The 24,264-nt window shown below is 44.5% G+C and overlaps 1 protein-coding gene across 1 annotated transcript in view; it reads left to right on the top strand.

Annotated features, from left to right (window-relative positions):
* ADCK1 (aarF domain containing kinase 1) overlaps nucleotides 1-24,264 on the top strand; it is a 78,172-nt gene that overhangs the window by 45,100 nt on the left and 8,808 nt on the right. Inside the window, exons 4-6 of the mRNA XM_009319412.1 lie at nucleotides 7,333-7,491; nucleotides 11,280-11,438; nucleotides 14,700-14,816. Coding sequence (XP_009317687.1) covers nucleotides 7,333-7,491; nucleotides 11,280-11,438; nucleotides 14,700-14,816 — 435 coding nt within the window. The remainder of the gene's footprint in view (nucleotides 1-7,332; nucleotides 7,492-11,279; nucleotides 11,439-14,699; nucleotides 14,817-24,264) is intronic.

Genomic DNA, 24,264 nt, shown 5'->3' on the forward strand with positions numbered 1-24,264 from the left:
CGAATTCTAGGCAGGCACTTCAACACACGTCTCCCCTTGAAATGGACCACATTGCTTTGCCATCCTGTGCACTGAAAGATGCAGGGATTTTGTGTAATAAGCCATATGTAATTGTTTCAGTGCATCAGAATACACACATACCTTTTACCTGTATTCATTTGGATGCAGTGTATACCTCTATATATGTGCACACTTACATGTATATGTAATACGAACACCAGGGAATCTATTCAGAAGAAAACCACTATTCTGTATATATCTACAATATTATTAAAAATATTGAGTTAATAAATACATGTTCTTGACAGATGCATTTAGGAACCATCAATTAGGCTTGGCATTCATTAGGTGGGGAGAAGCCCAATCAGATTTCACCAACTCAACAAAGTCGCCTATAAATTGTCGGCTGTTTGTTCTGACGTTTGATGAATTATTCTTCATAATCCTCTGTCTGCTGCGATAAATCTAATCTTTCAGTTTTTGCTGTCTTAATAATTCTTGGAGCAACACTGTGACATTTTGTTTTCGTAGAGGGGATAGAAAGGCTGGGACAATGGAAAAACCCCTCATTTGCTGTCTGGGAAGTAGATTGCTGTACTCCAAGGTAACATTTTCTCATGCCTAGAACTCTGGTCTTGCAGACTTGCAGGGATCAGTGAGTCCTTGGTGCCATGGACAGTTACGTGTATGTTCTTGAAAAGATGATCAGCCTAGGATGAGGTTCACAACCCTTAAACCTAGTCCAGGAAAGGCATTCAGACTTTTGAGAGCAATAGGGTCTTAGTGTCAATAAAGTGAATTCCAAAAGTTCTGGGAGCCACAAGCCTTAGAAATGCTGTATCGGACATAGAACTGAGTAACTCTTCAGCTATTCTGCCACATGAAATAGAGGGGACATTGTACTAGGCAGTATTAAGATGGCAACTGCAGCCCCCAAAACTTCCCTGGGAAACCTGCTCTCTTCCCAGAGTGGTATTACGTTGGTCTGTTTTCCAGCAAGCTCACGAATCCCATTATCACAGTGCCGGGCGCTGTCTCAGCTGGGAGGCTGCAGACAACATGATCCCTGTGTAAATCTCAGAAAGCTCCTGCAGACTGAGCTCACTTTAACAAATTGCCATCCATGGACCGATCATCAAGAGGGGACTGTTCAGTGCTGTCTCTATCAGGAATGGAAAAAACAGGTGAATTGAGTCACCTCATCAAGGGAATTCCAGCTTGGAGAATCACAGCACAAGGAGATGTGCAAAATTTACCTACCTTAATCACTTTCTTGCTGTCAGCTTCTGCCATGGACCTGTCTCCCATCTATGATCCGCTTTGTCTTGAATGGATTTATACCAGCTTCCCGATGTGCATCTTCCTGTGCTGCTGCATGTCATCAAAATGCTAGGAGACTGCAAGGTGCTCCTGGCCATCACAACACAATACTGTTGTTAATGGAGCTGTGTTGTATCATGGCTTGTGATGAGTATCCCGGAGGCAAGAAGTTCAAGTTAATCCTGTGTTGCCTAGTCAGCCCTTTCTGAAATAGCAGGACATCTCCTATATTGCTATGTCCAAATACAAAATGCAAGACTCAGGAGCAATTACAGTATGCTGTGATCAGAAGAGGAGATCTGCTGTGAAATTGTGGTTGAGGTTTTGAATGTTTCAGTTGGCATTGCTTTTTGGTGATAAGAGAATAGCATCATCCCTGTTGGGCCCCTTTTTGTGAATTAGTTTGAGTGGCTGTGATTGGTGAAGCTGTGGAGCACAGTGAAGTGAGTGTCTGGAGATGGCCTCTGTCTGAGATGGTCTCAGCTCCTGCTGCATGTTCCCTAGATGTGCCAGACTCTGGTGGCGTCCCCTGACATGGGCATATTTACACTCAGTTCTGGCTTATTTACCATACTTTTGGTAACAGAAGCAACTTTATTGTCTGAAAGTTACATGACAGACATTTCATGAAGATGCACTGTTACCAGAGCTCAGGGTTTACCCTGGAGACTGGGCCACTTCCAGCTGTGGTTCCCCCATACCCTTTGCACTCTCAGAAACTTACACCGTCTATCAGTAACTTTCTAGGCTGTCAAACAGCAACTGAGTCCCAGGCTAGCAGTGGGTGAAACAATTTCTCCATTGTCCATCCTGCTGTCATCGAGATTGGTCAGTCTGGTGGAAAGAGCTTCTGAAGAACGTAAGGATGACTGTACAGATCAGACCAAAAGCTGAAGCCCACCGCTCTGCCTCCAACTGTAGCCACTGTTGGCTAAGAGACAAAGACTAAAAAACATGTCAGGCATACAGTTAAGCTTTACCTGGTATGATCTTCCAGCTGCCAGTAATCTGAAGGTTAGAGATTTCCTGCGCCAGAGATTGTATCTTGGTGTTTAATAACTTGTGATGGTTTTTCTTCATTGACTTATCTACCCACCTGGACTTCTGGTATTCATAACATCCTGCGGCAATGAGTTCCACAGCTTAATTGGTGTGGGGTAAAAACACTTTTTGCTTGTTTTAATTCTGCCATCTGGTAATCTGCTGCGCTAATCGACAATTTGCTGCTCCCGAGTTCTTCTATGGAGTGAATGAACATTCCCAATCCCATTCTCTGTGACAGAAGTGATTTTATAGAGCTCTGTGACATTCCCTCCCCATTGTCTCTCCTTCCAGGCTGAAGAGTCCTTTGAAGTCCTGGAAAATATTTGAAGGCAGTTTTGAAATGCTTTGGTGAAGGACTCTTCCCCTGGGAAATGCTGAGCATTTGAAAGTCTCCTCACTGACACCACCTGTGCTGGACTGGTTCAGCTCTGGCAGACTTGAGGAAAGGTTCTTTGTAAGTGGTTGTGGAAAACCAGAATTTTCAGAACTGTCCTGGACTCTGCTGGAAACCTCCTGCATAGGACTTGTAATGCAAAATATTCTTACTTAGATCCCATAGTGGCGTCATTCTGGCTGCACCACATACAGGGGTCTGGAGCACCATGCTGGAAGGGGTTCAGCCTGCCAGCTAAACAGGCCTGGGCTGTTGAGACACCTTTTGTTAGTGATCCTGCATCCCACTGCACCCTAAATTTGTCCTGAACAGATTGCTGACACATGGCGATCATTCATCTGCTGTGGTCACTATGGCAGAGCAGAGCCACCACATCCCACTCGGGGTGGTGTTATGTAGTGCTGGATCAGGAAGAATGACTTAGGCTCCTGCTCCAGGGTACCTTGTTAGCAGCCTTTCTGGAGAGGGAAGGGAATGTACCTCTCTGTGGAGTGGGCAGATTGAAACCAGGTGGTAATATTTGATCATTTGCTACAGCACATGGATATGAAAAGGTTGGGATTAAGAGACAGTATATTTCAAAAGAAATTAGCTAGCAAGACATGCACATTTAACGTTTATGGTTTGGAGATTAAGACATCAGGCTGGAACTTGGGATATCTGGGTTAAATCCCATCTCTGTCAAAGACTTCTCAGAACATGCCGGGCAGGTCATGTAAGGCAATACTTTCAGAAAGGACTCAGGATTTGGGAGCTTAAATCCAACTGACTTCAGTAACTTCCTAAGTGTTTAAGGACAGGATTCACAAAAAATACTGAGGCGTTCTGATGGTCACCATTGTGGCATCAGCTGGTGTGCACCACAGACCTCGGGCAAAGCAGTGTGTGCTTTGGAAAGGCACTTCAGCATGTGAGGAGGCCTGTAGGTGACAACTGGGGACTCCTGGAAAGCGTGAATTTGTGCAGGGCCCGCAGTGGCTGTGCACCTCATACAATGGCACTCTGGGCTTAATGACGGTCTCTAGGTGCAACCTCAGCACAAATACACACTAAGAAGTGTCTAAGTAGAGAGATCCTGTAAGAGCTTTCATATCAGCTCCCTGAGGTGTGAGTACTAATACCAACAATCATGAAAAGATTTTGCATACTTAAAATTAAACGAGCTTCATTCTTTAGAATTAAAGTCAGGGCTGTGTTTCCAGCCAATGGAGTACAGTGACACATTCGTTTGCTGGTTGAGCATGTGCCCGATGGGGAGCTGGCTATGCAGAAGGCTAGTGAGGGAAACCACTGCATGCAGGGATACCGCTCACCTGTACAGCTGTAAACCTGCAGCTGGCTGTCCTGCTCCTTTGAAAGACCAGCCCTAAAGTTCCTTTTCTCTCCTTTAAACCTTTATTAAACCTGTCTGGAAACTATGCTTGTTTCATCTCCTGCCAGGATTACAGATGGTAACAGCCAATTTGGTAAGGCCCTTTGAGACCAGCTGTGGCCTGAAAGAAGCTTGAGAGTTCCTTAGGTACCATGTCAGGTGGGCTCTGAGACTGTCCCAGACCTTTGCTTGCTAATTATCCATCCTGGAAATGATTGTTAGAGTTTTTGTTAAGGGTGCTTATTAGCTGGGTGCTTGTGAGCGGTAAGAGCCTGCAGCCTGCTCCAAGAACTCCCAGCCTGCATGAAATGGGTGCAGCCGCCTTCCCTTGGGAAGGACCTCGCTCTCCCGTAGGCAGTGTGGGAGCCTGGCTCACCTCTTCTCTGCTTCCATGTCATACAGCCTCTCGCTCGCTTTTGCCTGTCTGGGACACACAGCTTGCATCAGAGGCACTAGCTGCCTCCAGCAAGCTGCGAAAGGACAATTTCACAATGAATGAGGGTGATTTGCTAAGTGGGGGGTCCTGGAGCCCAGCGGTAATTGTGCTGCTGCTTTATCTCAGCCTCACACCTGCTCCTGTAATGGCCCGGCTGTGTTCCGCTCCCTCCCCCATGTGCATGCTCTATGCTTCTGCTCCTGGAGGAGCCATCAATTCTCTGGCCCTGTTGCAGTCCCTCGCCTTGCTGCCCTCGCCTGCAGCCTGTGGGTGCACACAAATTCCCCCTTGAATTGCAGCAGGGCCACTGGGCTGGCTTTAACGGACATGACTGCTAACCTGGCTTTCATGTCCTAAATAACAAGTTTTTAAATGAAATCCTTCTGCCCAAAAGAACTCCTAGAGACAGCTTTCTTCAAATGATGTTTTCTTAGAAAACTTAGTCACACAAGAATATTGTCTATATTATTCCTGCCAGAGGGAGTATGTGCAGCTTTTTTTTTTTTCCCTGCATGCATTCAATACTGGTGAAAATGGTTGGATTGGCAGTGTAGGCAATTAAAGAGCTTTTGAAATCCAGAGCAGATGGAATTTTATCCAATTTGTATGTGGGCTTACTATAAATGTACCTTACTGGATTCAGACGAGTGAACTCCTAATTCTGTGCTTTAACCTTTGGAGGATGTTACCACCCTTATGACAGTTAGACTAGTAATGTTGGCTGCTACTCTGTAAAGGGTGCATCCCTTTAATATGAGGCTGTAGGGTAGTGAGAGAGTTGAAGAAAGCCCCAGCTCGACCTCGTGGCAAGTTCTCTGTTTGCATTTTTTCCTTTCTTACGGCATCTCTTAGCCCAACATGCTCCTGGCTACCTTAAGTCTCTTCCCCTTAACAGGTCCTCTCTTCAGCTGATAGACAAACTTCACATAAAGGTAAAAGTCCCTGTGTCTTGAACACATGTCCCCTGAGCCATCTGTCATCCAGTAGGTGCTTCTTTCTTTATACTAATCTGAAACGAGAATCTCAAAATCCAGAAGAGAGAGAGAAAAGAAAGGGCAAATGGGTGACTGATCTTGCGTATTATACTTCATTTGATGAAGAACAAGATTGAGACACGAATGTCAATAGGTTTGAATTATGGACCTCCTGTAATTAAAAAACACATAACTAGTTGTTTTTAAATGCAGTTGTCTTACTTAATTGATTTTGCCTCTGGGACCAAAGGGAAATAAATAAATAAATAGAATGCACCTTCCTAGTGAATTACTGGAGGCAGCTGAGTCTCTGTTGGAATCTAATTGCTGCAAATGCTCCAGTTTGTTGCTAGCAATAGTTTTCTGTGGAAGGGGCTGAGAGAGAAGGGGTAGGGTGGTGTGGGAGGGGGCTCATTCCCTGGCAGCTGCAGGAGAGAACAGGCTGCTCCTTGTATAGTATTTCTTACTTGTCAGCAAAAAGAATATTCGTTTAACGCTTTGCATGAAGACTTTGCTTAGAAGGTCTTTATTCATATTTAATTACTAGCTCGCTGCAGCTCCCATCTTTAATTACCTTTTAAAAAGCAGACTACAAAAATGCACTGACATTCATTCTTTTTTGTTACTGCATAAATTACAGGCTTCTCAACTTCTCACCCGAAATCAGTCCAGCCTGCGGGAAGGGTGGGACAGGTTCCCTTTGCTGACTTCTGGGTACCTCAGAGCTTGTCTGCACCTTGCTCTACAGAGCAGGACAGAAACCCTCCACTAGCGTTACGTGAACTAACTCCATGCCTGAAGCCACATAAACATGTTGGCACTCCCTCTGAGCTAATTAATTGCGTGGAGGGGCCTGGCTAGTCAGCCAGGCTGAAATCACACTACCATGGTAATAGGGTTTCCAGGGCCTGAGCTGCCCGGTGCTGCACTGAGGGTCTCTAGCAGGGTGCTGTGTTATGCAGGGCAGACAGGCCTTTGCACATCTTCCATTGCCTCACCCATGTCTGTCTAGGTTTTTGCTTCCTGGACGTCCCCCTGCTGAATCTACTTCTTCATCTGCAGATTTCCTTATAGTCTAGTCCTGAGTTTCATACCGAGAGCTGCTAATACTTTCCTTTCCTGCCTGCATAGTGCTTTGCTGTCCCCACCTGATGCTTTTTCTGAGCTCAGGAGAGCACTCGTTACTTTTATTGGAAGCGTGAGAAAGTCCATCACATAAAACATGTTTTCAGGCCAAGTCTTCAGAGGTGCAAACTGCAATTTTTGTCCCCCTGCCCTGAATCCAGCCCTTACCACAACTCCTAGTCATGTGCTGGCTTTCACCACGTAAGCTAGCTGACGCTGCTGTAATGCACGGGAATATGCATTGTCAGCTTTCAGGGGGTGATGGTGGGTGGTATTAAATATCTGCAAAAGAATTACATGCAAAGGGACAGCTGCTGGCTTCTGCACCCAGTAACAGCCAAGGATGCTGATCATAATCGCTCCAACCCATTTTCAGATCAGCCTGGAGAGGTGTCCCTCACATGCTACCTGACCGCTCCATGTCCTAGATGAAATGCACTGCTGGGGTTCTGCCACAGGTTTCCATAAGCAGAATATCTCCAGGGCACTTCCATGCTTGGCAAGCTTCGCTGGGAGGCCAAGCAGTGACAAGGCAGGGGACAGAGGAAGGATGAAAGGGCCGAGCCTGCCCAGCTTCAGCACATGCTGTCTCTGGCCTGTGGATAGGGCTTTCCTTAGGATAGTCTCTGGCACCCCAAGCTGATGCCTCTTTCTCTTCTCCCGGCAGATAAAAGAGCTCTTCCTAAGTTTTGAGGACACTCCCTTGGGAGCAGCATCGCTAGCCCAGGTGCACAAGGCAGTGCTGCAGGATGGGAGAACGGTGGCAGTGAAAATCCAGCACCCAAAGGTCCAAGCTCAGAGCTCCAAGGATATTTTGCTCATGGAGGTAAAACTACGTGTTGACTTTGACTTACAGAGTAATTGCCATTGAAACGTGTGGGGGCCACATTCACCCATGGTGTAAGCAGGTATAACAACACCATCCTGTAGTTTTGAAACCTCCGCAGAGGTAAATGCTGTCTTATGGGAATAACACAGAAAGTTGGTGAGGTTTGCAGTAAGGGTGATTGTGTGGATGGAGAGACTGAACAAGAGGGTAAGAGTGAAGGAGGGCAGAAGGAGAAGACAGGTAAACATGAATGACATCAGAGTAAGTCCACATGAGATTTAAAAACTAGAGAGTGAGTCCTGAAGTCTCCCTTCAGCCTGTGTGCCCGTTAACTGGTGGATTAAACTGGTCTCAGTTCCCCTTGCAGTCAGGGCTGTGTGGTCAAGGAAAAATCATTCTCCATGATTAGCATGTTTTTTTCAGTTAAATTCCAGTGTGAATTCCACAGTGGCTGAGGTTGCTGTGATTCAGTTCTGTTTCTTGATCAGGTCCTTAATGCTGAGCTGATTCATGCTGGAAACAAAAACACGGAAATATGGAGAGGGTCACCTAATAGGGGCAGACACACAAATGAGGGATTCAGCTAGGAAAAAAGTTTCAATGCCTGTCTCCTGTTCCTCTCCTGAATGGTGGGTACCACTCATGTCCCCAGTGCAATGCTGTAGCTTCTCCCAAACTTCTAAGTCTAGCCCATTGAAGGGAGGAACTGGAGAAAAGCTGTGGCACTGCACTGCATTGCAGTAGTCAAAGATACCAGTGGTACAGTAGGGAACAGGAAATGGAGACAGGGCTGAGGTGGAAGAGGGGGGAAGGGTTAGATCTGTAAATGGTAACACTAAAGCTTTTAGCTCTCCTAGTAAGCTTACATCTGTATGCAATGGTACAGTAATGTGCACATCCATTGGCAGACAGGTATGTCCACGGGACTAAAGAGGGGAAGATTAAGCTGAGGGGGTCTGATAAGTGTTTAGAGGGTACTGCTGATGCAGTGACACACAGTTCTCCATCACAGGAGATCAGGAATCAAAGATCCTGCCAGCACCCTCTCAGAGGAGCACATAAGTAAATCTTCTTTAGGCAGCTAAAAACCCCTGCTTTGAGCAATCCTGGCTAGTCTGCAAAGAAGAACAGCTGGTTCTAGCTGGAGCACATCAGTTTGCAGCTGAATATTTATTTTGAACTTGTAGTGAAATAAATTTTGGGGTTCAATAAAGATATCCCAGAAAGATGGGATATGTCAGTTTCAGTGCTGGTTTGAGAGCAGAGAACTGTTTGAACTGGCTTTGGGTCCAGCTGTAGATTTGGATTTGATTCAGGTCCTCTCTAGGACTGACTGCAGTGGTCTGCCCCATGAGTTTGCTTTTGTGAGTCATCACGTGCACAGCAGTTCTCAGGGGGCTTATGGCATCCTTCACTCCAGCCCAGGATGGGATGGCAGAAACTAAGCAGTCAAGGAAGAAGGATGTGCAAGGTAATGAAATTCTGTGAGACCAGGGCAATGAGAGGATTGTGAAGGAATGAGCCAAGACCTAGATCCACCTTGCAACATTTGCCCTTTTAACAGTTGGTATCACAGAAAAAATCCCCCCTCACACTATGTTGCTGTGATTGCCGGTTATACTGGTAAGAGACATTTAAACAAATAATTTTAGAATGATTCCTGTCTTTTCTCTTTTTAGACTAATCCTCCTGGGAAACTTGAAACTAAAAGAGTGTATTTCCTTTCGGCAATGTAGTATTGTCTTTCCTCTACAGACAGTCTAGTTTGTCATCCTCAAGATCTGTTGTGTACACACAGCTATGGGAAAGTAGCTCACAACATGACACACGCAGTCTTGTTTTTAAAGGGTCTCTTGTGGAGTGTTGGCTTACATGCATCATCATATCCTTGTGTGGGACTATTTTTGTGTAGGCTGCACTCAAAACCAGATTATGTGCACTGAGGTGCTGGTCCTTTAAGAATCAGACAGACATTGCAGCTAGATAGGAGATTAATTTAAATATGGAGATGGTCTTATTTAGAGACTGATGGAAAGGAATCTGAATGGGAAAAGCTAGATGGAAAATTCTTAAATTCATAGCATCAGTGCTGACTCTTTAAAAATCAGTACAGGATCAGATAAATCCAGAGAGATACACCTCACTGCTCTTCTTATATCAATACTTATTTCAAGACAATATGTTAGACAGATGTCAGAAAAGGGGCAGGCCAAATACTTGTTAAGTATGTCCCTGCTGATGGTCAAGTTGGCAAATTGATTCAAAAGAGCATTTAAAGAAAGCAAAAAACAATGCATGAATTTTCTCACATCAGGCACCAATGAAATAATCCTGCAGCCCCTATAAAGTTTATGTACACGTTCATGAAGATCGCTGGTTACATTTCATTTGGGTGACATAAATTTGAAAGGATTTATGCCTCTAGATATAACAGTAGAAAAATCATTCAATAGTATCTGGAACCTGGTGATTACATTTTTAAAGGAACATTGAGTTTGGAACTGACATTTAGGTAAGAGAAGTAGAGACGGGTAGAGAACAAACATTTTCACACAGCTGAACAGGAGAAGTGATGGTTCATAAATTTATTTTTTGTCATACATTTCAATGATAGCAGCTCTCTGTATGTGCTTTAAATGTTCCTCCTGCAGTGCAGGATTCCCACCTCAACGGTGGAGATCTAGAAAGGGAAACTGTCCAGGTACACACACTGACAAATCTGTTTTCATTTTCAGATGGATGTATAGAACAAGTAAGATAAAGACAGCAAAGTGGATTGCATTTTTATGTTTTATTCTTGTTTTATTACTCAAGTAATTAAAAAAAGCCAAACAAATTATTTTGCTTAAGATGTGGTCCAAATTGTCAGCTTGTGTAAATTTGTGACACTGGTTGAGAAGCTGGCCCTTCATTTGAATAGAAAGCATGCTTGGCTGCCGTGCAGCTTTGATTATGCCTTCCAATCGCATAATCTTGATTTTCTTCAGGAAGGACTGCCCATCACTCGCCCTTTAAATGTTGCTTTAAGCAAATGTTTCCAGGAACTTTTTGGCTGGGCTTTTCAAGGCCCTATGCAACTGAATACCTAATCGCTTTAAGAAGAAAAGGATGCCAGCTGATGGATATATGATACTTAGAAAACACCACCTCAGCATTGCTGAGGACAGCTGTGACTGATGCTGAGGAGCAACTCACCCTCTGACCCCCACCAGAAGTATCCTTTAAAGATCTGTAGCCTACTACCTGTATCCAAACTCCACTGTCTTCTCTGAACTGCCCAGTGGATTTTCTGTGCTAGCAAAATTCTTGCTCGGCAGTGGAAGAAGCAACATAGAGGTGACAAGTCTTACTTTAGATCTTCCTCTTCTGCATTATCTGAGGGCTGTTCGAATGAAGCCAAACAGTGACTTGTAGAATTACAGGACTCAGAAGAGAGTCGCTCCTGGGCCATGCCCTTGGTGAGATCTGGCCATGTGGTCCCTTCTCCAGGGCTTTGTTCTCTTACTTATAGGCAGCAGGCAGCTGGGCTCCCTTTGGTGTCTGTGCCATCATTTAACTCCTAGATGTGCCTGTGTGGAAGGGCAAGCCAAAATTTATGTTGCACGACAAAGGCTTGACACCATGTGTTGTGTGAGGATACTGCAGGAACCCTACAAGTACTTGGGGTGCAGGTTGGGTTTTTTTGTCTGTAAGTTACATGGAACAATCCCATCAAAACAGCACTGTGTGTAGCTGTGTGGCTTTGAAGCCAGGATGCAGCTGATTGTGTGTTTCCTTGTTCTCAGGTTCTCCTCTTGGTTGTGAAGCAGATCTTTCCAGATTTTGAGTTTATGTGGCTGGTGGAGGAAGCTAAGAAGAATCTGCCCTTGGAGCTGGATTTCCTCAATGAAGGCAGAAATGCTGAGAAGGTTGCTCATATGCTCAAGAACTTTGACTTCCTGAAGGTGAGGGAACACATATTTCCGTGTATGTATGTGCATTAATAGTCTCACTTTATGCGTCTTGCGCACCTCATTCACCTCCTGGAGGAACCATACAGAGGGAGAATGGAGTTCAGTCCCTCTGTGTTGTTCATCCTAGACCGCTCTGCTGATATGGACCAGAAACTGCTCTGAGACATGCTTCCTCCTTATCTGTTTCCTACTGTAGGCACTGTATATTGGATAAGGAGTGGTGGCTTGGGGCCAGCAGTCTCTGGAGCCTGCTATTCATTTCCCCAAACACTGTTTCTGAGCTTGTCCAGAGACCTGTGAATTTGCCATTCTTTGCTGAGCCATCTGATTGTACCTGTTTCTGGGCTTTATCTCAACTGAGGGCAAGAAACGGACATAAAACAGGAAAGCTAGCCTGAAGCTGATGATGTCAAGTAGGATTTGGTACACTTGTGTATCTCAGGAAGAAGCATGTTCATGCAAATTTTTCCTCCTGTAAAAAAGCACATTCTCACTCTGGAGTTGAGAATACATCCTGCATACACATCCATGGCTAATACCTTCATGTTACCTTCATACACAAACTCAGCTGCACCCATACTGTGCTCTTCCCCACTGACACTCTTACTCCACCTCCCCTGCTACACACTGACTGAGGTCACTGACAAATGTCTCAAGTACAACCAGACATGTACACATCCCCTTCTTTGCAGACACAAGCTCACATCTTCAAAGTCGCACGTGCACAAATCTTTTGCTGACATACAAGAGGCACAAACCTCCTGTGTGCATTCTAGAAATACACAAGTATGGTATAATACACATAGTGCTGTGGGCACAGTCACTGATGTGACTGCATTTGCACATACACAAAGGCAGCAAAAAATGCATCCTCCTTTGAACCCCCTGCATACACACATCAAAATGAAGTTTTCACCTCCTGTTTATGCAGAAGTCCCAAGATGGAAGTGACAGATGTCTGAAATGAGGTGAGTTTTTGTTAAACTTTACAGGCTGATGCATCCATTTTCTCCGTGCTTCCTCCATGGAAGGTCTATAATTCCTTGTCACCTGACTCCAGGTTTGGGGCAGTCCTTTTGGAGACCAGTGGCAGCAGTGGCCTTCCCATAGACACAGATAGCTAAAAGCCACCAGGGCTACAGAAGGCCAAAGGCCAATGATTTTGCTGAGTGGGCGCTTATCGGAAGTGATGCACCCTGGAGAGCTGTATCCGTTGCAGCTGTAACTAGGATACTGTGAAGTAAATCCCCATGGAGACGGCCAATCACCTCCTTGCTGGGTTAAGGAGCTATCATGATATCAATATGTGTAACAGTAACAAATGGCTTGAGATGGCTAAATAATGGATCCTCCCCTCTGACCTGCCAATTCGGAGACGAGTTCATCACCCAAAGGCAACGGAAGAATTCGGCTCCTGTATCATTAATTTTCCTGAACATGCTAGAAAGCTGTGAAGTAGATTTTGTGCTGTGAACCTGTTTGAGCTTTTAAAGCCAGAGATAAATTGTTACCATGCACTAGCATTACAGCCAAACATCTGTGAGTAATTAAAAAAATCACTGAAGAATTTGGCTGTGAGTGAGAGAGGCATCTCCGAGAGCATGGATAGTGCTTTACAAGCCCACTGACTTGCCCCTGTAAATCTTGAGACAAGAATCAGTGTCATCTGAAATGATCTAAGGCAGCAGGGATCAATGAGCTAGATGGGCTGGGGAACTGTTAGTTTTGGAGTTGGTTTGCTTTCTCACCAATCTAACTGCAAAGAATGGACATCCAGATAAGCTGGGAAGGCTGCGAGTAATTGAATCCCCCTTGCCCATAGTGGATCCCTGGCATCAAAGTCTATGCAAGGTTAACATGCAAAGTACACCAGGAGTGTTGAATGGCGGGACTGAGGGGCATTGGAATTGCTCAGCAAAGGAGTCTTTGATCTAAAGTGGCGCACACATGGTAAGGTAGAAGTGGGTGACATTGGGAAAATGGTCTCTAGGACAGGAACAGAGGGGGAGGCATGCAGTTTGTGAGGGACTGAGACACTGTCAGTAGTTACAAAGAGAGTATAAAACAAACGCTGCTTGTTCAGGAGTTATGATGAGCTACAGTGGCCTGGCTGGTTCCCCTGGCTTTGGTTGCACTAGATGGACAACACCTCTTACCTCTTCCTGTCCTGCCCCAAGGTGCTGGACCCTTGCAGTGGGTGAGTCCTGAGTCCACGGCCGAGTCAGGTGGGTGAGGAGAGGGGGCTGCACAGCTGGCTCTCTCTTTACAGGATCCAAAATGTGTATCTCTGTATTGGGGCACAGTAATGGGAATGGGTGGAGCTCCCTTATATCTTGGGTAAAATATACCTGTGTGGCTTCACCCATGTGCAAAGGCAAATCTGGACAGCTTGGGAGATTGGTCAGCCCAGTGATGTGAGGAATATCTAAAGGGAACTTCAGCAAAAGGACTCTTGACTCACTCACCAAGGAAAGAATTTGGCTGGAGAGAGAGGCTGGAAAAGAGGGAGCCAGCCTGAGCAACGCCTGCGTCACTGTCTCCCTGGGTGACACCGGGCCTCTTACTGGTACCTCACTCAGCTTGATTTACTGCAGATTGAATGAAAAGTGCTTTGACATTTTACACTTGTTACTGTGTCACGTTGGCAATAAGATAGTTAAGGGTCTCCCAGGGTTTCTGTGACAAGCCCCTTATTTGTGACACTTGATTTTTCTCCCAGTTCAATTGCAGATGGCCTAAGTATGCAGGCTTTGTCAGCTCAAAGGCGTTTGTGTTCCAAGGGGCACTGCGGAGATACAATTTATGATGATGGCTTATCATTTTTAGAGCTGCATAAGTGGGCCCTGTGCGTAGCAAACGAGATGCAGTTCCTGTCTAAAGAAGCTGAGTGGATGATTCAGAAACTTGCAGTAGGTACTAGTTAAACAGCCCAGCTAGAGGAGCTGCAGAGCATATAAGAAAGCTCTCAGACATCAGTGGGAGTGGGAGGTGGTCAAAATCGTGTAGAGCGTGGCCAGAAATGTTGCACGAAGACAGATCCTGCTGCCGTTGAATTGGTGTGTTGTCCTTGCACACATTGCTGCTGCCCTGGGGAAGAGGCCAGTAGATGGATTTACCTCCCTTGTGCTCAGGAAAAAAACAAGTCCTCACTTCAGCCTCTTCCATTTTTACTCCTTTTCTGGATTGTGTGTGATATATTCTCCTTGCTTTCCCAGCTTGTTGTTTGACCTAACCCATCTGTTCCTGTTTCAGGTCCCCAGGATCTACTGGGAGCTCTCAACAAGACGCGTCCTTCTCATGGAGTTTATGGAAGGGGGACAGGTGAATGACAGGGCCTACATGGAGAGGAATGGCATCAATGTCAACGAGGTAGTTTCTCAGCCATCTCTGAATTGGGTGTGGTGGGCAATGCAAAACTGATGTTGACATCAACTGACGTTGATGCAAAACGGAGGCTGACAGGACAGGAGGGAGCAGAAAAGGGAGCACATACAGATGTGAACAGAGCAATCAATCTGAGAGATCTCAGTTCTTGTGCTTCTGGGAAAAGTACCTAACCCCTTTTGGGGAACACTCTCCTGTAGGCTGCACAGCTAGAGAGATCTTCAAGGAGACAGACAGTGAAAGATGACCATGCTCTTATCTTACATACACCCATGGTTTGTTCCAAGATGGCAGTTCCTGTTATCCTAAAGGAACAACTTCAGCTTCTGATTCTTTTTGTCTCTCTTCTTTCCGTCTCTGTCTTCTGCATTAACTTTCTTCTGGACAAATACATGTCCCAACAGCTATCATCTTATGCAGAAGATATGAAACATAGGTCTTATATGATCACAGTCGTTAGAGTGCTGGAGCCTCAGCCATGGTGCTTTGCATAATATTCTGACATGGGTTGTTTTCTTCTGCTTTCCAAAATCTCCCTTTTTCTTCCGGATACAACAGTTTTCTTCTTTGCTTCCTGGTCCTGCATTACTGTGTAGTTTTGCAGTCCTTTATTATAAACAGCTGCCACATTTCATCACTACAGAGAGGCTACATTTCCCTGACGAGTGAAATAGTTTCTATGAAGTTGGGAGAGCACTTTAGATTCTCTGTGGCTGAGAAATTGTTGAGGAAAAGAAGGCATTGCTTCCCAGAAGGGCTGAGAAGATGCCGGGGAAAAGGGTTTTGAGCCATTGGACAGTGTTTCAAGCCACCCCTCCGAGTCAGTGAGTGCTGATTGAGGCACTGCTGCTTGCCTTTCCCCTTGTGCCCTATCGATGAGCCTCAAAGCTGCACTTGGTTGACTGCCTATCAAAGAGCTACGGAATAAAATCAATTGTACTTAATCTGTCCATCCACTTACCTCAGAAATCTGAATGCTTCCTCTCTCTCTGCTCTTCCTCCTCTCTGCTCCCTTTCTTTCCATGGCAAAGTTCACGTGGCATCAGTTAGAGACATGCCAAAGACCTCTCAAGGGAGGGGAAATGTGAGTTTGGTATGCCCCACAAGGAGAGAATATTAAGTGTATCTTCTCAGCTGCCTCCCTAAGTCAGCATGCAGCTCTTTCTCTGCCTAAAGAGCTCAGCCAAATTACAGGTGGAGGACTGAGTAGCCTGCCTGTTTCTCTGCCTGTTTCTCTTCGCCTCTTCTTCTGCTCTTGCACCCCGCAGAAGTCAATGAGATATTTTCTAGTAACCTCTGCAGGCAGAAAGGCAGGCACCTTTTCATGTGTTTCTCCACTGAAATACAGGAAAGGAAGGTCTAAGGTTAACGTAGATTTTGAGACTGTCTTTCCATTGTAATTGTGACGAACAAGCCAAGGTCAATGGGTAATAGTGAACAATGCTCTCTTCCCTGCAAGATGTCTGGTCCATTTTCATTGCAGGGACTTCTTAAATGAATACAACCTCACCTGTAGATAGTGCAATCTCTCTCCTTTCACGTCTCCATCAGGAGATTTGGAGTATTTGGGTGACTGGTTTTCCTCCTCCCTCTCATCAGGGCATCACAGAGGTCATTGTCAGCTAATCAGAGGTAGACACAATTCCTTCTCTGTGTCTGTTTTGTGCTGATGATCTTTCTTTGTATTTACCAAGGTAAGTGCCTCAGTGATGCATCTGGTCTGCAAAGAGCACCACAGTGTGACTCTTGAGAACATGGTACCTTATGGACTTTGCTGTCAAGAGAGATTTTAAAAGCCTCATCCATGGCAGAACATGCAGTCAGCTCCGTTCACCTGGACAAGTCAACTGGTCAAAAGTGAGAGAGTCGTTTCTTTGAGTGAGTTTATCCTATCCTTTTCTTCTGCTATAAAGGCAGAGGTCAAATCTAGCCCACAGCACTCAGATACAACAGTGAATATTCCTCAAGTCTTGAAATAGTCAGAAAGGCTTGTTTTGATGCATTAGCAGGAGGACTCTTGAGCAACATGTATATTCAGATTTTTAGCTGGGCCTCCTCACAGTTCTTGGAGAGCAGATCCATTCTGAAATTGATGTAGCTAACATTGTGTAGCTCCCTGGGACTTTGGTTGCTTCTTTGAATTTTCTCAAACTGCTGGAGATAGCAAAGTTGTCTGGAGAAGCCCAGGGAAAAACATTCTTTGCAATCTTCCATAGCTTTCTCCAGCCAGTCAGGGTGGAAAATTCAATGACTTCAGCCTTTCAATGGGATATTTTGCTGCCAGTATGTGCCAAAATAAAGTAGAGAAGCAGCTAATTTCAGTTTTTCTAACTTGCAGAGGCTTTTGCTTGTGATAGGAGAGGTTTAGGGTGAAAATTCAGCTCATTTTTTTTGTTCATCCATGCCTTTGGGAAGGTCGTTTTGTGATGTCTTGGCACAATAGGTTTCATGCAGCAATGAAACCACATATTTTGCTGATTCTGAGCTGGTCTCTAAATGATGGCTAAGATGTAATTTAAAAAAGTTGTCAACAGACTTCTACTACTGCAAAGTATAAGCCTCAGAGGTTTTTGGCAATCTGTCAGGTATAGGATGTTGCTCAGCTCAGTGGTAGGACTGAGTTTTGGCAAACTCTCTCAGTGCCTGTGCTGAGCTGTTCTTTCTTCCTTTTCTCTCCTCACTCCCCAAAATTGATGATTAACTTTTACTGATTGCCAATAAAGCAACAGTAGAAAGGAGGGAATACTGAGCCTGTCAGAATCATGTGATGGGGAACAAGGTCTGTTATTATGGCCACAGTAAGATGAGGTAGGAGCAGCGCACACTCCAGACCTCTCCTCTGGCAAGGTGCAGCAGATGGGGACAAATATGACCAAGGTCCATTATCAGCTGCTGCTGTTGATGCCCTGGATAAAGAACTGCATGGCATGGTGGTGAAGTGAGCAAAAGGCAGCAGACACGTGAGGAGGGGGTGGCAACCCAGGTTTCAAAATGATGACATGGCTTATAATATGCAGCAGTTCTGGCTTTCAAGAGATGCATTAGCTCCCTGGAAATCACCTCAATCTATCTATCTATCAACCCCTCTATCATCTTACTCCATTTTGTTTTACTGGGCAGAGGAAGAGGAGTCTTCACTAAGCAGGATTTCTCTTGTGTGACAATGCAGCCTTGAAAAGCAAGCTGAGCCTCTCTCCTCTAAATGGAAAGGATCCCTGAGGTGAAAGCTCCCTTCAAACCAGGTTACTGACATTTACTTAATACCGTCTGTAGCAGGATTATCATTAAAGCTGCCCAAAAGCACATTAATCTCTCTGGATCCGTCCAAGCGCTGGATTGTAATGGCATTTAATCAGAGAAAGCTTTGATTTCTAAAGACAAGTGCAAACACTGAAATATCTGCCTGTAGAACAGTTACTTATTCATGTGCAAGTGTAGCTGAGGATGAGCATGCAGCTAGGATATTGACAGTGGGAGGGAAGCCTGGAGAGGAGAGTTATCAAGAAATGAGCTGGCATGAATTTTGATGGAAGACGAGACCATGGCAGGGTTAAGAAGGGGGCCACGTGGAAACTGGGCTGTTCCTGTTTCAAGACACAAGAGCATTTACAGTCTTGGTTGGGAAGATACATTTGGAAAAGGTGGGTAGAGCAGGGAAGGGAGGAAAAATAGAATGAGGGGCTCTCAAGATGTTTGTAGCATACTGTATGCAGGAGGGGAGGAAGGATAGCAAGGCTACTTACAGCATGGACTTTTAAAGAAGATCCCAAATCGCACAAATGCTCCTTTTGCACCCATTCTGATTTTACCTGATTCATTTAGAGAGATCTTGTCTGTATACAAATCTTAACATTATCTCTGATCTGCTGCATGGGTCCTCCCTGTCCCTCCTTGTGAATGCTCTGCCTGTCTCTGCAGGGAGGCTGCTGGATCAGCAGGCTGTGGGAGCTGTGGAGCTTACAGATGCACTCGTGGCATGTGCTGTATTGCCTCCAACTAACCAGCCAGCTCAGGTAGCCAAGTGGAGAGTCCCCCATGATCGCCTTGGCTTGGACTTGAGTCAGGGAAAGGAAACGATGCCATGTACTTCAGCTCACTAAGAGCCTGGTCATGAGCCGTGGATGATTCAGAAGTCAGGAAAGTGTTTTGTCCAGCTGAGAAGTGAAAGCAAACAGCTAAGGTACTTAAGATGAGCTACTGTGTGCAATTATTGCCATCTGTCACCCCATCCTACTGTGGCTTTTTGCTTCCTTCTGTTACTAAATGGGTTCTGCACTGGAACGGTATCTCTTAGCTCGATAAAGAGCCCAGCTACCTTCTCATGGCTGGCAGCTTTGCAACTTGAAATATGCTTTCAGTGTGGGATTTACCCTTCTGCCAAGAGTCAGGAGCTGCTGCCTTGTAGCTGCTAAAATTTAAGTGGGATTTCCCAGGATGGGATCCCTTTGTCAGCACAAGTGTGGAAACCTCTCATGTCTCAAGTATTTGTGCTTATAACACTCAAGTGTTAGATGAAATGGAGCATGGAGAAGAACAATGTTTCTGGGGAAAATGGCTATTCTTGCTCTTTGCACCTGCTGATTTAGTCTGGGGAGAGGTTTCCTTGCAGATTCTCCTACATTTCCTCATCTTAAGCTCAATGAAGATTCACAAGGCACTGGTAAGCAAGGATAGTGACCTCCAGCATTTCCAGCTTCTGAACTGCGCAAAGACACCAGTAAAAGAGTTAAATTACACACGAACCCATTTCTTACTGAAAGTCAGTCTCAAGCATCAGTGTCAATCAATTGCTTAAGTCTCAGCAAGATGCTTTACATTAAATCCAAGGAAATACGACTACATTTAAAGCCAAGCCAAAATGATCCCCATGGCCATTTTGGGTCTAACAGAGATGCAAGAAACAATTAAATAAACAATGTCTGGTCTTCTCTACCTGTGTCCTTTTGAGAATCTGTAGAAACTTATCAAGTTAGTCTCGCAGTTCCCTGGACGGATGAGTCAGAATATTTCTCCCCACTTAAATGCTGTGGAAGATGGGGCATTGAGCAGGAAAATAATTTCCTCTGTCCCCAACAGAGAGTACCGGGCATGCTAGGAGTACACTCCAGGAGTCCTAAAAGCTATCCCTGTATCTTAATGACATTGTATGTGTCCAGACATCACCTTGCTGTGATGCTAGATCACTGCGTAGTGATAGTACTGCATTACAGAGCACTGTGTTTTGATCCTCACAACTGGATCACAGAGGGCAGATTGTGAAATTGATCTCTTGTGTGTGACCATCCTAATCTGCTATGGACAAGAGCCATTTCAGAGCAGAGACACAGAGCAGGCTCCAAATTGTGGCTCTTCTCCATCCACACCCTTTGCTAATTTGACACCAGTTTAATTGGGCAGGATTGCCCTAGCAGGATTAAGCAAACCCTTAGATGATGGCTGTAATAACAACAACGAAAGAAAGCAAAAACCCAATACACTCTTCAATCCAATTAACCTTCGATTAAGGTTCCAAAATCAATGCTATTATTTTGGCCTGAGGAGGTAATATTGAGCCCTGAGAAATGAGCTGCACAACGACCTTTACTTTTAATGAGATCAATTGAAGTTAGTGTCGCCATCTCTTAAAATAATTGGCAAATATTACAGCCAAATTAAGGCCAGAGACTAGTATCTGCTCCTGATCTAAAGAGACAGTCGCAGATGGAGGTTGGACAGGAAGGGATGATGCCCTATCAGGCGGTTTCATCTGGGACTTATCAGGGGCAGGCGGTAAGATCAGCTCTACAGGACCATGTCATAGGATTTTTTCTTTGCCTTTCTTCTTCATGTCAGTTGGAGGCATGGAGCCAGGACCACTCCAGCTTGCTCACAAGGCCAGGAAAGTATCAGAGACTTTCCCTGGATAACCCAGGCTGGTTTGTTACATTGCAGCTACCCATGAACATCGTATATGTGTCATCTTTTTACTGTAGGAATATTCATAGGCTCAAATTTGCATGCATTCTTTCCTTTCTGAGAGGTTTTTTGCTAACTATTGCATATTGGTGTTTGTAAAGATAGTCATTTGTGACGGACTTCCCAGTGTTTTGTTATTGTCGGGTTTCTCTGTCAGCAGGGTGTGCTGATTTGTTAAGAGGAGAATTGCATACAGGGACTGGTGTGTGCCCAGGAGTTTGCTGCTATGGGGCTGTGTGCAAGGGAATATAATATGGGTTCATCAAAAGTAGCTCCTAGTGGATCATGCGAGGGTAACAGGTTGTCTAGGCTTTCAAAACTGATGGCAGCAACAGTTTGCAGCTGTGTACGTATACAAGAAGAAATATATCACTGCTGCTACCTCTACTACAGCTTGGGATCCTCTGAATTAGATGACAGAAATGCAGTAAGTGTACTTGGTAAAATACTTGGTACACTGGATATGAGTCGATTAACTAGAAAAGGTGGGGATTAGTAGGGAAATTGCAAAGTAGGTGAGAAACTGATAGAGGCAGTGGTGGAGAGAAATTACCATAGTGGAGTTTTGTGAGGTTTGCTCTTCAAACTGATCTTATTTAATAAATTCAGTGATGACCTCGACACAAACAGAACTGCGTCAAGGAGGTTGTTGATGACACCAAGTCGGGAGGTTCTGTCATTGTAGAGGAGGACCAGAGTAGCAATAGCACTTGGTGGCCTTGAGGACTGAAGTGATAGAAAGGGATAAAAATGAGCAATACCAAGTGAAAAGTCATGTACTTAAAAACTAATAAGAAGAGTTTCTTAAATATGCTGGGAGTTTATCAGAGGGAAGTGACATATTAGAATTAACTTTGGGATATTAGTCAATCGCAGGGTAAGTGTATGTTTCCAGTGCAGTGTGATTGTGTAAAAGGCAGGTTGACTCCTAGGACACATCAGATAAAGGAGCATTCTGTAGAAATGGGGCAGTATTTATGCTGTAAATTATCTTACTGGTGAACACACTGGAGTAGTAAATACTGGAGAGGGAAGGAACTAGTTAAACTCTAGGGTTATGTTACTTAAGGAAATGATTTAAACTGGGCATCATTAAAATTAGGCTGGGATTTAGGGGAAAGGTTCTGACCATCTAAAGAGTGAATTTTTGGAACAACCTCCGAAGTCATGCTTTCTGTCTTACTTATTTCCAGTGAACTTGACCAGCTTATAGAGAGACGATGTGATACTGTACAATAGCAATCTTTAATGTCTGCACTGCATTCTTATTTTCTTCTGTATTGGCTTGTAACTCACATAGGATAGTTTGTGACATGTAGCACCCTTGCTATATTGACTACATAAAATGAACTTCATGTGCTTAGTTTGGTGAAGAGTTACTCCAAGTCTGGCTGTTATACATGTATCTGTCACTCCATTGTTTTTGCCCAGGCTGCTGACTCTCCATTTCATCATCTGCAATCTGCTTATTCCTCAGCTACATTTTTTTCAAAATGAAAACATTGGGCTGAAAATGTGCAGTTTGCCTGACAGTGTCATGGTCATGTCACCTAATGTGGCAATGGCAGGTTGCTATTTGCATTGACTGGTGAGGCCACAGACTCACCTGGTGACTGTAGTCATCATGTCCTGCTGCAGCACAGACAGACAAATTGAACTTCTTCTGGGCAATAACACACCTTCTGGCAATAGGCAAGGACATGCCTTTGGCCAGAGCCAGAGTCTGGTGTCATACTGACATATCAAGCTCAGCTCTGCTTGCTGACTAGCATAGGTTTTTTTCTTATGTGTTATGCCTAAATTATGCCATTCTTGATTACACACCCACTTCTGCCTAGTTATATTTCTTGTAGCACATACAGTGCTACAAGTGCTTCTGTTTCCTTGCTATTCAAACCTTCTAACATCAGCAGACTGCCCCTCCTCTGCCATTCCTTAGCGAACTTTGGAATCTTCATCTCTTTTAATCTTTTTCCCAAGTAAATTCCTCCTGCATCCTGCTCATTTATTTGCTTTCTCTGAACTCACTCTGTGTAGTCTGCATCTCTCTGTTAATGAGGTGTCTGGAAGTGAATGCAGGATTCCAAGGGTGATTATTATTTTTTTATGATGTGCAGCAGAACAATGCTGGGGGACCCTGGTAATGATAAGGACCTCATTGTGTTGGATAATAAACAGGGAAAGGAATGATGACCTCTCCGTGCCATAACAAAATGCCTGTATGTTTACTTTGGTCTTTGCTTCCGTAAATCACTGCAACCTTTTGTCTAATTTGTGATGCACCTTCACCCCAAGGTCTTATGCAGCCTAAATGCATGCTGAATTCCTGCCTTCTCCTGAGTAGAGGTTTTCACATGTTTGTTTTCTCATTTCATCTAACTGCATTCTTCCAAAGTGAATTCTGTATATGTTATTTACCCAGTGGCCTTCTCAAGAAGGGTGGAATAAAGGCCCATAGTGATGGGGCACAGTACTGGAGAATTAATGTCTATAAAGGTTTCATGGTTTTTTCCAAAACTTTTTCTCTAGAAACATGAACTCCTTTTGTCTGAATTATAATGATAGGTTGCTATTCACATATTACACTCTAAGCCCTAGAAATATAACCTTCCTTTTTTGTTTAGAATTTGACAGTATTGGTGCTTTCAATCTTAATTTAAATTTTATCCTATTTTAGAGGTATGTCAACAGACAAAAATATGCAAAAATACTTTAGTGTGCAGCACAGCTCCATCTCTTACACTAGGTAATTTTTTTTCCAAAAGTAAAGACTTTTTATATGCTTATATCATAAATCCCTGTAACAGATCTTCTGTATGCTAACTAAATTATAGAGAATGTGTTCCTCTTTCTTAAAGAAGCCATAAAGTCTAGTTTCAATGAATTAACTACTGCAGATACTCAAGGTTGCATGCTGGGGAAGAGGTAAATATAAGTACAGCAGGGAAGGGAGAGAGGATGGGGATAGAATCATAGAATCATAGAATCATTAAGGTTGGAAGAGACCTCCAAGATCATCGAGTCCAACCGTCAACCCAACACCACCATGCCCACTAAACCATAGAATCATAGAATCATAGAATCATTAAGGTTGGAAGAGACCTCCAAGATCATCGAGTCCAACCGTCAACCCAACAACACCATGCCCACTAAACCATGTCCCTAAGCGCCTCATCTACCCATCTTTTAAATACCTCCAGGGATGGTGACTCAACCACTTCCCTGGGCAGCCTGTTCCAATGTTTAACTACTCTTTCAGTAAAGACATTTTTCCTCACATCCAATCTAAACCTCCCCTGGCGCAACTTGAGGCCATTTCCTCTCGTCCTTTCGCCAGTTACTTGGGAGAAGAGACCAACACCCACCTCACTACAACCTCCTTTCAGGTAGTTGTAGAGAGCAAGGAGGTCTCCCCTCAGCCTCCTTTTCTCCAGGCTAAACAACCCCAGCTCCCTCAGCCGCTCCTCAGAAGACTTGT

This window comes from Pygoscelis adeliae, unplaced genomic scaffold (assembly GCF_000699105.1).
Source record: "Pygoscelis adeliae isolate BGI_AS28 unplaced genomic scaffold, ASM69910v1 Scaffold71, whole genome shotgun sequence".
Lineage (NCBI taxonomy): Eukaryota > Metazoa > Chordata > Aves > Sphenisciformes > Spheniscidae > Pygoscelis > Pygoscelis adeliae.